At 41.0% G+C, this 13,363-nt stretch overlaps 1 protein-coding gene across 1 annotated transcript in view; it reads right to left on the minus strand.

Moving 5' to 3' along the window:
* Window positions 1-930: 930 nt before the first annotated feature.
* Window positions 931-13,363, minus strand: part of LOC143574080 (myosin-9-like) — a 33,181-nt gene continuing 20,748 nt past the window's right edge. Inside the window, exons 7-10 of the mRNA XM_077058798.1 lie at window positions 1,532-1,588; window positions 1,363-1,443; window positions 1,199-1,284; window positions 931-1,127 (exon numbers count right to left, since the gene is read on the minus strand). Coding sequence (XP_076914913.1) covers window positions 1,001-1,127; window positions 1,199-1,284; window positions 1,363-1,443; window positions 1,532-1,588 — 351 coding nt within the window. The 3' untranslated portion in view covers window positions 931-1,000. The remainder of the gene's footprint in view (window positions 1,128-1,198; window positions 1,285-1,362; window positions 1,444-1,531; window positions 1,589-13,363) is intronic.

Below are 13,363 nucleotides of genomic sequence, written 5' to 3' on the forward strand. Positions count from 1 at the left end.
AAGAAGATCCCGGAATGAGAGAGGATCCCGAGTGGTACGAATAGCCGTAGACCAACTCTCAAACGTAGGACCGAGACCACACAGGAACCAGTGTGTTTTGTCTGTGTCAGTTACCGGATGACCGATGGCAGAGAGCTGGTCACAAATAGCTTTAAATTTCCGACCAAACACAGCGACGGTAGAAGAGCCACGGGTTAATTGTCGGAGATTATCACGCAAAAGATGCATTCGCTCCAAAGAAGCGTTACTATAGGCTGCCTCAAGAGCAGTCCAGATCTGACGAGACGTGGAAAGGCCCAGAATCTCGGAGATGGCTTCTTCAATTAAAGAAGAATTGAGAATAAGGACAGCCTGTTGGTCACGAAGGATCCATTCGGCATACATTGGATTCGGCTGTTCATTGGAGTTTAGGGTAACGGTTTTCAGTGGTTGAGGGATAGAGCCATCAACATAACCGAGAAGCCGCTGATTTGCAAGGAGGGGAGTGATTTGATTGCGCCAAATAAGATAGTTGGTGGAGGAGAGTTTAATGGTGAGCATATGAAGGATGGTGGCCATGGGAAGGGAGGTTTCGGAAGAGGTGGATGAGGATGATGAAGCAGTCTGTCATTGAAAAAAGATGGAAGGGTGGATAGGATCAATTAGGTTGATACCATGTGATAATGGAATTCTCTATATTGATTTTGAGAGATTACATTATATTATATACTGATTTACAAAGCAATAAAATAGGAAAGTCAATAACAAAAATAACTACTCTTGAATACACGTGACTACATGAACTAATTTAGGAGAGGTTGTTGAAGTTGCCATATCATCTTTTAGTTAAGAAGATTGAACAATTCTCTTCATATTTATTTAATGGTATTTTAATTAAATATTTGAAGAGTAACAACCGCTCATTTGTAATTTTATCTACCATACATATAGAATTCACTTAAGATTCATCACTATTAAGACATCAAGAGCACTAGTCTGCAAACTGTAATGAGAAAATCGATCATGAATCGACACGCGATAACATGAAATCGAGACCCAAATGCTCAAGAACGAGTGGTGGCAGCTCAATGTTGGTTATATTGATCTGATCCATTGATTTGGAGAAGTCATCAACAGAGAATGGTATGCTGCACACCAAATATTTCATTAGATATTAACAAAAATATTGCCAAAAACTAATATTGATAATATGTTCAACCTTAAATCATCATCCAGCAAGAACGGCGTACGAACATCACCGTTTACATAATCGTCCTCCTTCAGGCCTTTCATTGTGGAAATTACCTGTCAACAGACCACAAATTACCACCATTAATATCTTGATATGAATAATGAGAAAAAAAAAACTAAAATGATATATACGTGTGGAGCAACACCGCGATTGCGATATTTGTCATCAAAAAACCAAGTGCAGATTTTGTAGAGCTGTTGTATGTTGAGAATCTGCAGGTAATTCAATATGGTTTTACCATCGGTTTAATATTGAATCAGTGTCTATTGTTGTTGTTAAAATATGGGAAATGAGACTTACTGGGCACAAATCATCACTTATTTCATTCAGTGTCTTCCTTGACTTGTCTTGAATAACCTAAAACCAATAAACGAAAACCGTTGAGTAAATCTCATAAATAATTGAATACAAGATCTAGTAAAAAGTAAAAAACAGTTAGAAAATAAGATGAAGTACCAGGAAGTCAGGAACCCAGTAACTTTATCTTGTGTGCTTGAGCTCATTCCAAGCTGATCCCACATACTAAAAATTGAAAAAGTTAAGCAATTAAATAAATAAGAGAACATATATTAACATGTAATGAGTATGTTTTGTGTTATATATCAATCTTACTTGTATAGCTTTATAAATCGTGTATATTTCACTTTCGGACTTAAATATTTCATGGTTCATGGGTCCACGAAATCAATAATCGGATAAAACAAAAAGTGTTCATGCAAAGAACAAATAATTTTTTTTTTTTGGGTGAAATTAAAGTAGAAATTTGTTGTATCAAAATTAAACCAAATGATTCATTTATATAGGGATGAGTCATCGAAAAGTTTTACAATTTACATTATCATGTTAGCAACTTGCTACTAATTTATAGTCACTTTTAATGATCAGTTTTCATACCACTTTTTAACCATCCATGTTGATCCAATGTGTTACCAATAACTCACTTTTAAGACAAAATCGAAATCATCAACCCCAGTCACGGGCGCTGCCCTTGGAACCCCGTTACAACCTCAAAAATTCCTTAGTACCGAAGTTATAATAATGTTGAATGAGCATGTAAATCCCGGTCATCCAAGATAGTTTGAAGACGCTACAATTGTCAGCATATATAATGATCAAAGTTTACCTCTTCAGTTGCTTTAGAGCACCATTGTTTCAATTGAGACTATCCCGCCTCAAGGTTTTCACCATTACTCAGAGAGCATAGCTCTCGGCGTAACAGAATGCTGCAAGTGTCATTCATATTTTATAAATTAAAATTAAGTATGTATGTACTAGAACTCTAGAAGCAATTAATTCTTGTCTCATAACCTGTTGAATAATTGAACATTGAGGCAAGAAAAAATCTGTGTGAAGATCTTGCGAACCAAAAACGGTGGCAACTACCATTATTACCAAGAGAAGATATGAGTACTAAACATGGTAAAAGAGAAGCAAACTAAACATGTGATAAATTAATATTGTGCTTACATGGTTGCAGTTGAGCAAATCCAAGAAGCATTCATTGCTGGCGACAAGCTTTTGCCAATGATCATCATCACTTCTGCCTTTTCTTGATGCCTAATCAAATAATTCACATATAATAAGATATTATATGTCTAGGGGATCATTGTTTACGCAAAAGACAGTGTTTTGCGATAACAGAAAGAAATGTTGAAATTAATGTTAAAATGTTAATGTTTATTTCATCTCTTCTAACATTAAGAAATTATATAAACAAAACTCGTTTATTTATAAAACCTACACATGTGTAAATCATGCTTATGTAGGTTTATTTCCTACACATGTATAGGTAAACGTTTAAAAATGAAAAGAGCAAAAAAAACATATGAATAGATTAGTTTAAAGATTTTTGTGTACATCTGTATCTAAGTTTTAAAAAATATGAACTACTGATAGAAAAAAATAAACTGTTTTGGTTTGCTCCTATATATATAAGGCTACAAATAGTGTGGTGAGTTAGTGTGTGCATACCCGATCGTATGAATCAATGAAAGATTTAATTTGTTTCAGTAAGTTGTCACTTAGGATCCGATATGTTTTTTTCAACACATGCTGTTAACTGCTGCTTGAAATTTTGCACAGCAGGATACAAAGGTTCAAGTTGCAACTGTAATACCAGTATCAGCAGCGTGCATGCGTTGGATAACCAATAGGCTAACACATTGTTGTCATCTTCATGTGTCTACAAACAAACCTTAAATGTGTTAATCAATAACAATAAAAATAACAACAATAATAATAAATTAATAATAATGTTGGTGGTCAATGAAAAGAAATATATACCTGAATCTGTTGATCTATGGCTTGAATTATCCGAACGAAAATGTCGGTTTTTTGGTCTTGGAATGACTGCCACTGAGCGAGACATTTGTAGATGATGCATGCGGCAATCGGTCTGCCATTAGAGAATCCTTGGGGTTTTGCAATGCATGCAATCACCAAATCTTCATCAGATTGCTGTGACCTCTATATATATATTAATATTATTATATATACATTATGTTTGAAAATAATTAAATGAAATTATATATGAATTAGTAATTAACTACTTGCCTGATGAACAGTATGATTAGGAGATGATGATTTTGTGTGTGGTGGTGTTTGTGAAAACAAGAAAGAGAGAACTGAGGGTATTTTATGATTGATTTCTAGCCTCTAGGACTAATATATGGAGAATCAGCTGATGAGAACCTTAACTATGTTGGAATATATAATATTCTTTGTTGGCAAGCTTCTCCTCAAGCCTAGAGATCATGAGATGTACGAGGTAAGAGTCACTTGATAATACATATATATAAAAGTGTCAAATATGAGAGAGTTATTGTGATGCAGTTAACAACAAGTGCTGACGTTATAAACTTCATCATTTTCACGATCTACTAACGCATGCACAGGGTGACTTTAATCCTTCATACTTATAGGTAACAAATCAATGGGCCTTCTAGGGTTTATAAGACTAGACAATTAAGATATATCATTTAGGATATGGTATTTAATATCTTAAACATTAAGGATGGTCCGAGGTGGCCTCGATAAGGCTTTGGCTCGGCTGGGAACACCACCCTGGCTTGCTCGAGCCCGAAAAAAAAATGACCTCGATCGAGAACACTACCCCCTATATCAATAGGAGAAATGGAGTGAGTGTGGGGTGGACTTTCGGGGTGGATGATGAAATTTGAGATGGGAGGAGCGGCCGGGAACTCTACCTTGCCTCCTTCAGGGTTAAAGCAAGATGATTGGGGTGGGATGGGTACTCCCACCATTTAAGGAAGGTTGCTCATCAACTCCCCTATTGATTTGGTGTTATAAGGTCGAATAAAGGTGTACAATTTGTCGGTATACGTCTGCGTAAGTTACACGCGTAATATGTTGAACACTCATACAAGGCATGCATGCTATGTTAAATACCCGTGTAGGGCATGTATGGTAATCCTAAGAAAGCTATAAGTGCCCTATATTGGTGAGATGGTGGTAGAGATAGAGAAACACTCCATCAAGATTTTTCGACTTTGTACTCAAAGACGACAACCATCACAAAGCCACCAGGTTTTCGTTTATTTGAAACTGTCGAGTTTTCTAATTACCAGGTGAAACCAGACATGAAAATTGCTGAAGCAACTAATTTATTTGCTTGTTTTGGCTTTTAGATTTTAGAGTTAATTAAACCATATTTTAGAAGTTATTAATCCTTGTAATATCTTCAATAACATACACAAAGAAAGTAACAGTTTGGAAGGCGAAATAATTAATATGTACTTTGTGTCCGTGTTTACAAGTCCACTAAACTTGTGTTACAAAATTATAAACCATGAAGAGCACATACTATTTTGTTCAAAATCACATGGTTAATAATATAGTGTTTTTCTTCTTGCATAACCAGGCGTTGTCGGACTAGGCTGATGACATTGTTTGTGATTTGCACTGTAACACTCATTATGAGTATACTCCTCTTTCTTGATTTTGCAGACCAAAACCACACTATGACCACATCAAGGATTAACGAAAGTCAAACTACAACTTCAACAAATCAAAATCTATAGCATTCTGGATCAAAAGAATGAGATTTAAATAACATTTGTGAAAACAGTACTAAAATCACTAAACATTCGATCAGCACGTGACAATAAGAAACTGAAACTGGAATTATCACGGATAATTAGTGGTAGGGGGCCAGATGGAATTCACTTAAGATTAATCACCAGTACGTCTAGATAACATGAGCACTTGTCTGTAAACACTGATATAAAAACAAGAAATCAAGACCCAAATGCTCAAGAACAGGTGGTGGAAGCTCAATGTCGTTTAAGTTGATCCGATCCATTGATTTGGAGAAGTCATCAACAGAGAATGGTATGTATAGAGGTAGGGTACCAAAAAGCCCTAAATACCCTTAAATAAGGCCCGCGGGTCAATCAGAAGTCCCTCATAAGGCACCCACGGGACATATAAACTATCCGCATAATCAATTGAGGAAGAAACACTCTCATAGCACATGCGGACCCTCATAAGTCATCCGCAAGAAGGAATAACCTTCCGCGTAAATGGCCACGAGGTAATGCTCCAGGACAGTTGTCACCTTCTAGAAGATTTACCAAGATGCTTTCTTGGGTAATACGTGATCTTTAGGCCAAATAGCCAATGACATCTGGCAAGGTCGTTATAACTGTGCACATGGCAAATATTCCCCCGATAACCAAATATAAAGAGACACGTGTCCAGGTTGTTATACATGCACATGCAACGTATAGGTTGAACCTATCACATAGGGACACGTGTCCAAACGGTTATGCATGCATATTCTTAAGGGACAGCTGGACAACTATGTTCATAAACGTAAATACATAAGTTAACTGGTAAATAAATATTAACTAGAACGAATGGTTTGACCAATCACCTTCCCACATCCTTCGGCTATAAATACCCTCTCGATCATCATAAGGTATCCATTCACAATCACTGTACTCTCTCAATTTACTTAAGTACTTTATCTTCTCATCAGGACTGTACTTATTCTCACGCCGGAGGGTGGTTACGGGAAGACCCCCCATCTCATCCTTCCCGTAACGAGCTCACGGTGTTCTGTTTTGCAGGATTCACGTCATTGGACTTTGGAAATTGTGTTCATATCGTATTGAAAGTTAACCGTATACTACTCTGTGGATTCATCGGATCTAGGACCCATCAATGGGGAGTAGATCCTTGTTTCTTCATTGGCGGAATCCGTGCTTGTGTTAGAACAGCAGAAATTTTTTCCGTTCTCTTTACGATATGGCTCAGTTACCTAAAGGGCCGACGGAGAATCAAACACAACCTTCACGTGATCTGAACCTTGAAACACGTGAAGGAGCAACATCTGTGTTTAATCGAATTACACCTCCTGCTACACGAACCGATGCCATGAACCCTGGAGGTTTTACCTTGGGTGGTTCAACGGCTCGGGGGTTGTTTGCTCAACAGGAGGACGTCACTCCGGCGGACACCGGAAACGTTGTTACACCAACTACTGACTTGGGGTATATCACAGCCCCAGGAGGTTCTAATATAAAGAACCTAGAACGTATTCCAAGAGAAGTCCATCGAACTCAGTTAGAGTTAGGTTTAGAAGAAGATTCCGGTGACTCTAATCTAAGAAGAGCTCACCGTCATAATCTCATAACCGAAGAAACTTTGTCTCCGGACGAGTGGCTTCGTGTTCAGCAAGAAAGTTTAAAATCAGAGTATGAACGTCGGGTCCGGAATGAGCGTTTCCATGGCCGTACCTTGACATACGATGAGCCTCCCAGGAGATCAATTTCTCCTCCCATAAGGGGAAGCCACATCCAGTACAGTTTGCCACCAGAGCGAAACATGAGCGAAACCCGAAGGTTGCGTCCTCGTCCCCACATAGATATGCGGGTGCCATCATATGAGGACGAACTGGACGGGTACGACTCATCTTTTCGGCCGGATGGTAGTTTTTATAGCGGGGATAGTCGTCTTCCTTCTTACGGAGGAACTAGCTACCCGCGACCAGTTGTCCGCCATGCGGAATATCACAGCAATGCTGAACATGATTTTTCGAAACCATACCGTCCGGAATCTTTTGCAGAGAAGTCGAAATTAATTCCAAGTATCGCACAGGCTTCATTTCCAGTAAACGCGAAGATTCCAACATCTGTTGGAACATATAATGGAATGACAGATCCTAGCGATCATTTGTTGAGATTTGTGGCAGTCAGGGGAGTCAGCGGTTGGACTCTTCCGTACTGGTGCCACATGTTCGCACTCACACTCACGAGAGCTGCGAGAGAGTGGCTTGAGAAACTGCCTACTAGACAAATCAAAAGCTGGAATGATTTCATAGCAAAATTCTCCCAACATTTTAGTCAACAAAAGAAACATACTCGTGACCCTTCGGAGATATTAGATGTTACAAGGCGAAATAACGAGTCTATTGAGGACTTCATTACTCTTTTTACTAACGAGAGCCTTAATATCGGAGGAGTAAGTGAAGACATGCTGCGTGGAGCATTTTGTAAAAACGTTCACAGCGATGCCTTGATCCGTACCTTAACAGGAAGGGACGGAATGCTTGAGTCATGGGATCAAATCATGAAGGCATCAAATTTGTTTGCAAGAACTGAAAAAACTCTAAGTTTCGGCAGTCAAAAGCAGTCTCCAAGGGTCGAATTCCAAACTCCGAGACCAAACAGACAAGCTAAGGGACCAATATGGTCAAGACTTCAGCCAAGTGCAGAAACGCCTAAACCTCTTGATGCAAGATCTTTGATCGGCAACAAGGGTAAACGTAATTTTTCAGCTCGTTCCACCAACAGTTGGACTCAGTTATCAAAAACTCCCTCAGAAATTCTAACAACCGAGAATTTGACTTTCCGGAAGCCTCAACCAATACCAAGGAAGTCATTCCTTGATACTAAAAAACATTGCTCATATCATAATGATGTTGGACATAACACGAATGAGTGTGTGGCCCTCCGAACAGAAATTGAAGCAACAGTTAAAAATGGTAAACTCGAACATTTGGTTAAGGGCGTACGAGCACGGACTGGCAAACCTCCAGCAAAGGATAACCAGGGCCCAGCTAAAAGGCAAATCAAGGATCTGAATATCCACATGATTCAAGGGGGACATTCAGGTAAAGGAAAGAGGAGGGATTATGAGGACGAAGAATGGAAGAGTGAACCGGTGATCTTTCCTCGGATTAAAGGCGGTCCGTGTAATAAAAACCCACTGATAATTACTGCCGAATTTGGTCACTACCGGTCACAATATGTATTCTTCGACACAGACAGCACATCCAACATTATGTACGAACAGTGTTTCGAACAGTTGGACGATGAAGACATAGAAAGACTACAGCCAATCCATGCTCTCGTCTCTGGTTTCGGAGGAGAGATAATGCACCCGCGCGGTGTTATCACTTTCCCGGTCACATTAAGCGACGGAGTACGTTCGAGAACTGAAGAAGTAGAATTTTTGGTCTTACCAGCAACTTCCAAGCATGACATTATTTTGGGACGAGAGGCGATTGGAGATTTCAATGCTCACCCGGTCCACAGCACATGGTGCAGTAGGAGTTCCGACTCGCACTGGTGTGGCGATAATTCACGTAAATCGGCATTGTTTTGCAACAGAAAGCTCAAGACCAAGCAAGGTCCCAAGACAGGCTCAGAGGACTGAGCCAGAGAAATGGATCCTCAATAAAAAGTTTCCGGACTAAACCGTAATAATTGGTCCGTCCATCTCTGAAATCGTCCGAACCTTTCTAAAGCAGCTATTGATCAAAAACTTCGACATTTTTGCATGGCAGCCTGCGGACATGACCGGTGTCCCGCGGAGCATTTCAGAACACAAGTTGAAGGTGAATCCATTAATCACCCCAATCGTACAAAAGAAGAGAAAAATGGGCCCGGAACAAACGAAGGCCATGAATGAACAAGTACAAGATCTTCTTCATGCTGGGATTATAAGAGAAATCAAATACCAAACATGGTAGCCAACCCAGTGATCGTTCCAAAAAGCAACGGAACGTGGAGAATGTGTATAGATTATAAAGATTTAAACAAAGCATGTCCGAAAGATTGTTACCTACTTCCGGAGATCGATTTGAAAGTAGATGTTGTAGCCCCATTTGCTTCCTCGATGCCTACAAGGGCTATTATCAAATCCATATGGCAGCTGGTGATGAGGACAAGACAGCATTCCGCACTGACCAGGGAACATTCTGTTACAGAATGATGCCTTTCGGGTTAAAAAATGCGGGAGCCACATATCAATGACTGATGGATCAGGCCTTCAAAGGACAAATAAGTCGGAATCTTGAAGTCTATATGGACGATCTGGTAATCAAAAGCACTGAAGAGGATCAAATGTTGAGGGATATCGAGGAAACTTTTGAAACAATGAGAAGTATCAACATGAAACTTAACCCAGCAAAGTGCTCCTTCGGGATGGAGGAAGGGAAGATTCTCGGAGTAATTGTTACGTGCACGGGCTTTAAAGCTAACCCAGACAAGGTTCAAGCAATAGCCCGCATGCCATCTTCCGAATCTCTCAAACAAGTTCAAACACTCAACGGCAGACTAGTAGCACTAAACAGGTTCCTGGCAAACCACGCTGCTAAATCTTACCCGTTCATTTCAACATTAAGGAATTGCCTCAAAAAGGCACAGTTCAGATGGACTCCGGAAGCCGAACAAGCATTCCAGGAAGTCAAGAAGTGTTTAATGGAATTACCCACGCTAACTGCTCCTCACGCGGGCGAACCATTAACACTATATTTGTCGGCATCTGACATTGCCGTAAGGGCGGTCTTACTGACGGATAGGAAAAATGTTCAAACACCAATTTACTACGTCAGTAGAACACTATCGGACCCGGAAACAAGATATTCAATGTTGGAAAAGCTGGTTTTGGCATTGGTATATGCCGCTAGACGGCTCCGCAGATATTTCCAGGGCCACCCCATCAATGTATTAACCGGGTACAAACTCAAGAATGTGTTGAGTAAACTCGAGCTGTCCGGACGACTGGCGAAATGGGCTATCGAATTGGGTGAACACTCGATTGAATATAAGCCGAGACCAGCGATCAAGGGACAAGTACTCGCGGACTTCGTTACGGAAGTCCCACAGTACAAAGAACAAGAATGCCTAATCGAACAACAACCCCAAGCACCTCCGGAACAAGGGCAAGTTTAGTCATTGTTCACGGACGGAGCTTCCAGCAGCGAAGGGTCAGGTGCAGGCTTAAGATTAATCAACCCGGAGGGGCATGAATTTACGTATGCCATCAAGTTGGACTTTAAAAGTACCAACAATGAAGCGGAATACGAAGCCTTCCTGGCGGGACTGCGGATAGCAAGAAAGCTTGGAGTGAAACATTTAGAGGCTCGGGTGGATTCTATGCTAATTGCGGGACAAATAAACGGAACATACGAAGCTAAAAAAGATGTCATGGCTTCTTATTTGTCACAAGCACGAGTCTTGATTCGCCAGTTTTCCTCCTTCAACATTGTTCACATTAAGAGGAGCGAGAACAAGTCGGCGGACGCTCTTAGTAAGCTAGCTTCAACGAATTTTGAGCATTTTGCCAAAGATATTCGTGTAGAAGTTCTAGACCATCCATCAGTTCCACAAAATCAAGTCCTGGTAATTCAAACTGGTGTCGAGTCTTGGATGTCACCCATTATAGCTTACTTATCTTCCGGAGCACTTCCAGCAGGAAAGGCTGAGGCTCGGAAGATCAAGCATAAAGCTTTGAATTACCAGTTGACTGATGGTATCTTGTACCGAAGATCATTTCTTGGCCCACTCTTGCGCTGTGTAGACACGGAAGACGCAAATTACTTAATCAGAGACATTCATGAAGGCATTTGCGGATTACACGCGGGACCAAGAATGACGGTTGCAAAAATCATGAACGCAGGGTATTATCGGCCCGGCATGCACTTAGACGCTGTGCAAGAAATCAGAAAGTGTGATGCGTGCCAGCGCCATGCCCTCAACACCCTGCGTCCAAAGAACGAACTGATTCCAGTAACTTCTCCCTGGCCGTTTCAGAAGTGGGCTATTGACATTATGGGACCTTTCCCAGAAGCCCCGAGAAGAGTCAAGTTCCTGATAGTGGCCATTGATTACTTCACCAAGTGGGTGGAAGCTAAACCACTCGCATCAATTACGGCTTCAAGCGTGAAAAAATTCCTTTGGGAATTTTTCATTTGCCGGTTTGGTCTCCCACAAGAATTGGTAAGTGACAATGGGACCCAATTTGCTGACAGTGGATTGCAAGCATGGTTGAAAGAACTCCAAGTCATTCAAGCTTTTACATCCGTTGCTCATCCACAAGCAAATGGTCAAATCGAGAGGACCAAGTGAACTATCAAAGAAGGGATTAAGGCAAGACTAGGGACAAAACGAACAGGGTAGGTGGATGAACTGCCTCATGTACTTTGGGCTTTTCGCACCCAAAAGAACTCCAGCAATTTGGAGACACCCTTCAGCCTGACATACGGAATCGAAGCCATGATCCCCGCAGAAATCGGGATTCCATCCGCGAGAGTTCTGCTGATCAATGACAACGATCAAGAACTCAAGATGAATCTGGATCTGTTAGAAGAAAGAAGAGAGCTAGCATTGATATGTGAACACAATTACAAACGACAACTTGAAAAATATTACAACTCACGAGTCCAAAGTTGCAAGTTTGATGCGGGAGACTTTGTCTTCCGCAACAATGAAGCTTCCGGCCAAGAGCCTCTGGGCAAACTAGCCCCAACTTGGGAAGGACCTTACAAAGTCAAACAAGTACTAACAAAAGGTGCCTATAAGTTGGAGAAGTTAGATGGGACTGAGGTCCCTCGAACTTGGAACGCAACACAATTGAAAAAATGCTATATATAACAGTTTTGTTCATCTTTTACTTTTTAGACCTGCGTGCCCACATAGATTAGCAAAATATGCAATTTCTTTTTGTAAGGCTTCTGCCCAACGAATACAGAATGTCCAGTTATTTCCATGACATTTTAAGGTGTAATCTTTTATTGACAAAACCGAAGTTCCGAATAAGCACTTATATTATAGTACATAAGACAAAGTGCACCGGAAGAAACATAAAGACTTCTTGTTTTAGATCAAAAGAGATTACAATAAAGGAAGCAATTTACAAAATAGAAGTACATATACATCTATGGAGCAGCCTTTTCGCCTTCCGCAGAGTCTTCGGTGTCCTCATCGTCTTCCTCTTCAAGGTCTAGCAACTCCTTTAATTGCTCGATGACATCCTCTTTATTTGCAAGTTTCGATATATGGTCAAAAAGAAAAAACTTCAAAGTATCAAACTCCTTGGTTTTCTCCTCAAGGATAGACACAGTATCCTTGCCGGCCAACACATATTCTTCGGGAGACAGGCCCTCGGAACCAAACTTATAACCCTCCTCAAAACCCATTTTTCGGCCCGCCTGCTCGAAGGCACAGAGGAGTATCGCAACACAATTCCCGAGATCATCACTGTTGCGAACGTCGGTAATAACCTGTTAAGTCACACAAGTATAAGTAAGCACGCATAAACCCGGATCACTTATATCGGTAATAAGACTCGATACCTTGGGAATCGCTGTCGATAAGAGCCATTTTTTATCCGCTTGAGCCCGGAGGAGATCCATTTTATGATCAGCACATTCCGGAGCTTGATCCCGACTCTTGGCATTCAGGCCAGACAAACATTGATCTTTTTCCGCTGATTCGGCTTGAAGGGTCTTGATAAGCTCAGCCTGTTCATCCAGTCGTTTCTGGAGAGCAGTCTTAGCCTCCTCAGCTGCAAGTTGCGCGGCTTTCGCCACTTCCATATCCCGGTGACTATCTTGGACGTCGGTCAACGCCTTAAGAGCCTCTTTCTTGGCCCCAAGCAAGTTCCGCTCAGTCTCCTCCAACTCGTCATTCATAGCTAGCCAATCCCGGCTAAGTTCCTGATTGGTAGACACAGCGTTCGCCACATGATAAGAGTTAGAGTCGAACAGTTCTTGGCGGATGCGACGACGTTGTCTTTCCTTCTCTGCAGGAGGAAGGCTCTCATCGAGATATTCCTGACAGACATCCGCATTGGTCAGTACTGAGTTCCACCGTAACGTCCATC

This window comes from Bidens hawaiensis, unplaced genomic scaffold, assembly GCF_021521415.1.
Source record: "Bidens hawaiensis isolate Kalapana, Puna unplaced genomic scaffold, B.hawaiensis_p1.1 tig00026837_1, whole genome shotgun sequence".
Taxonomy (NCBI): domain Eukaryota; kingdom Viridiplantae; phylum Streptophyta; class Magnoliopsida; order Asterales; family Asteraceae; genus Bidens; species Bidens hawaiensis.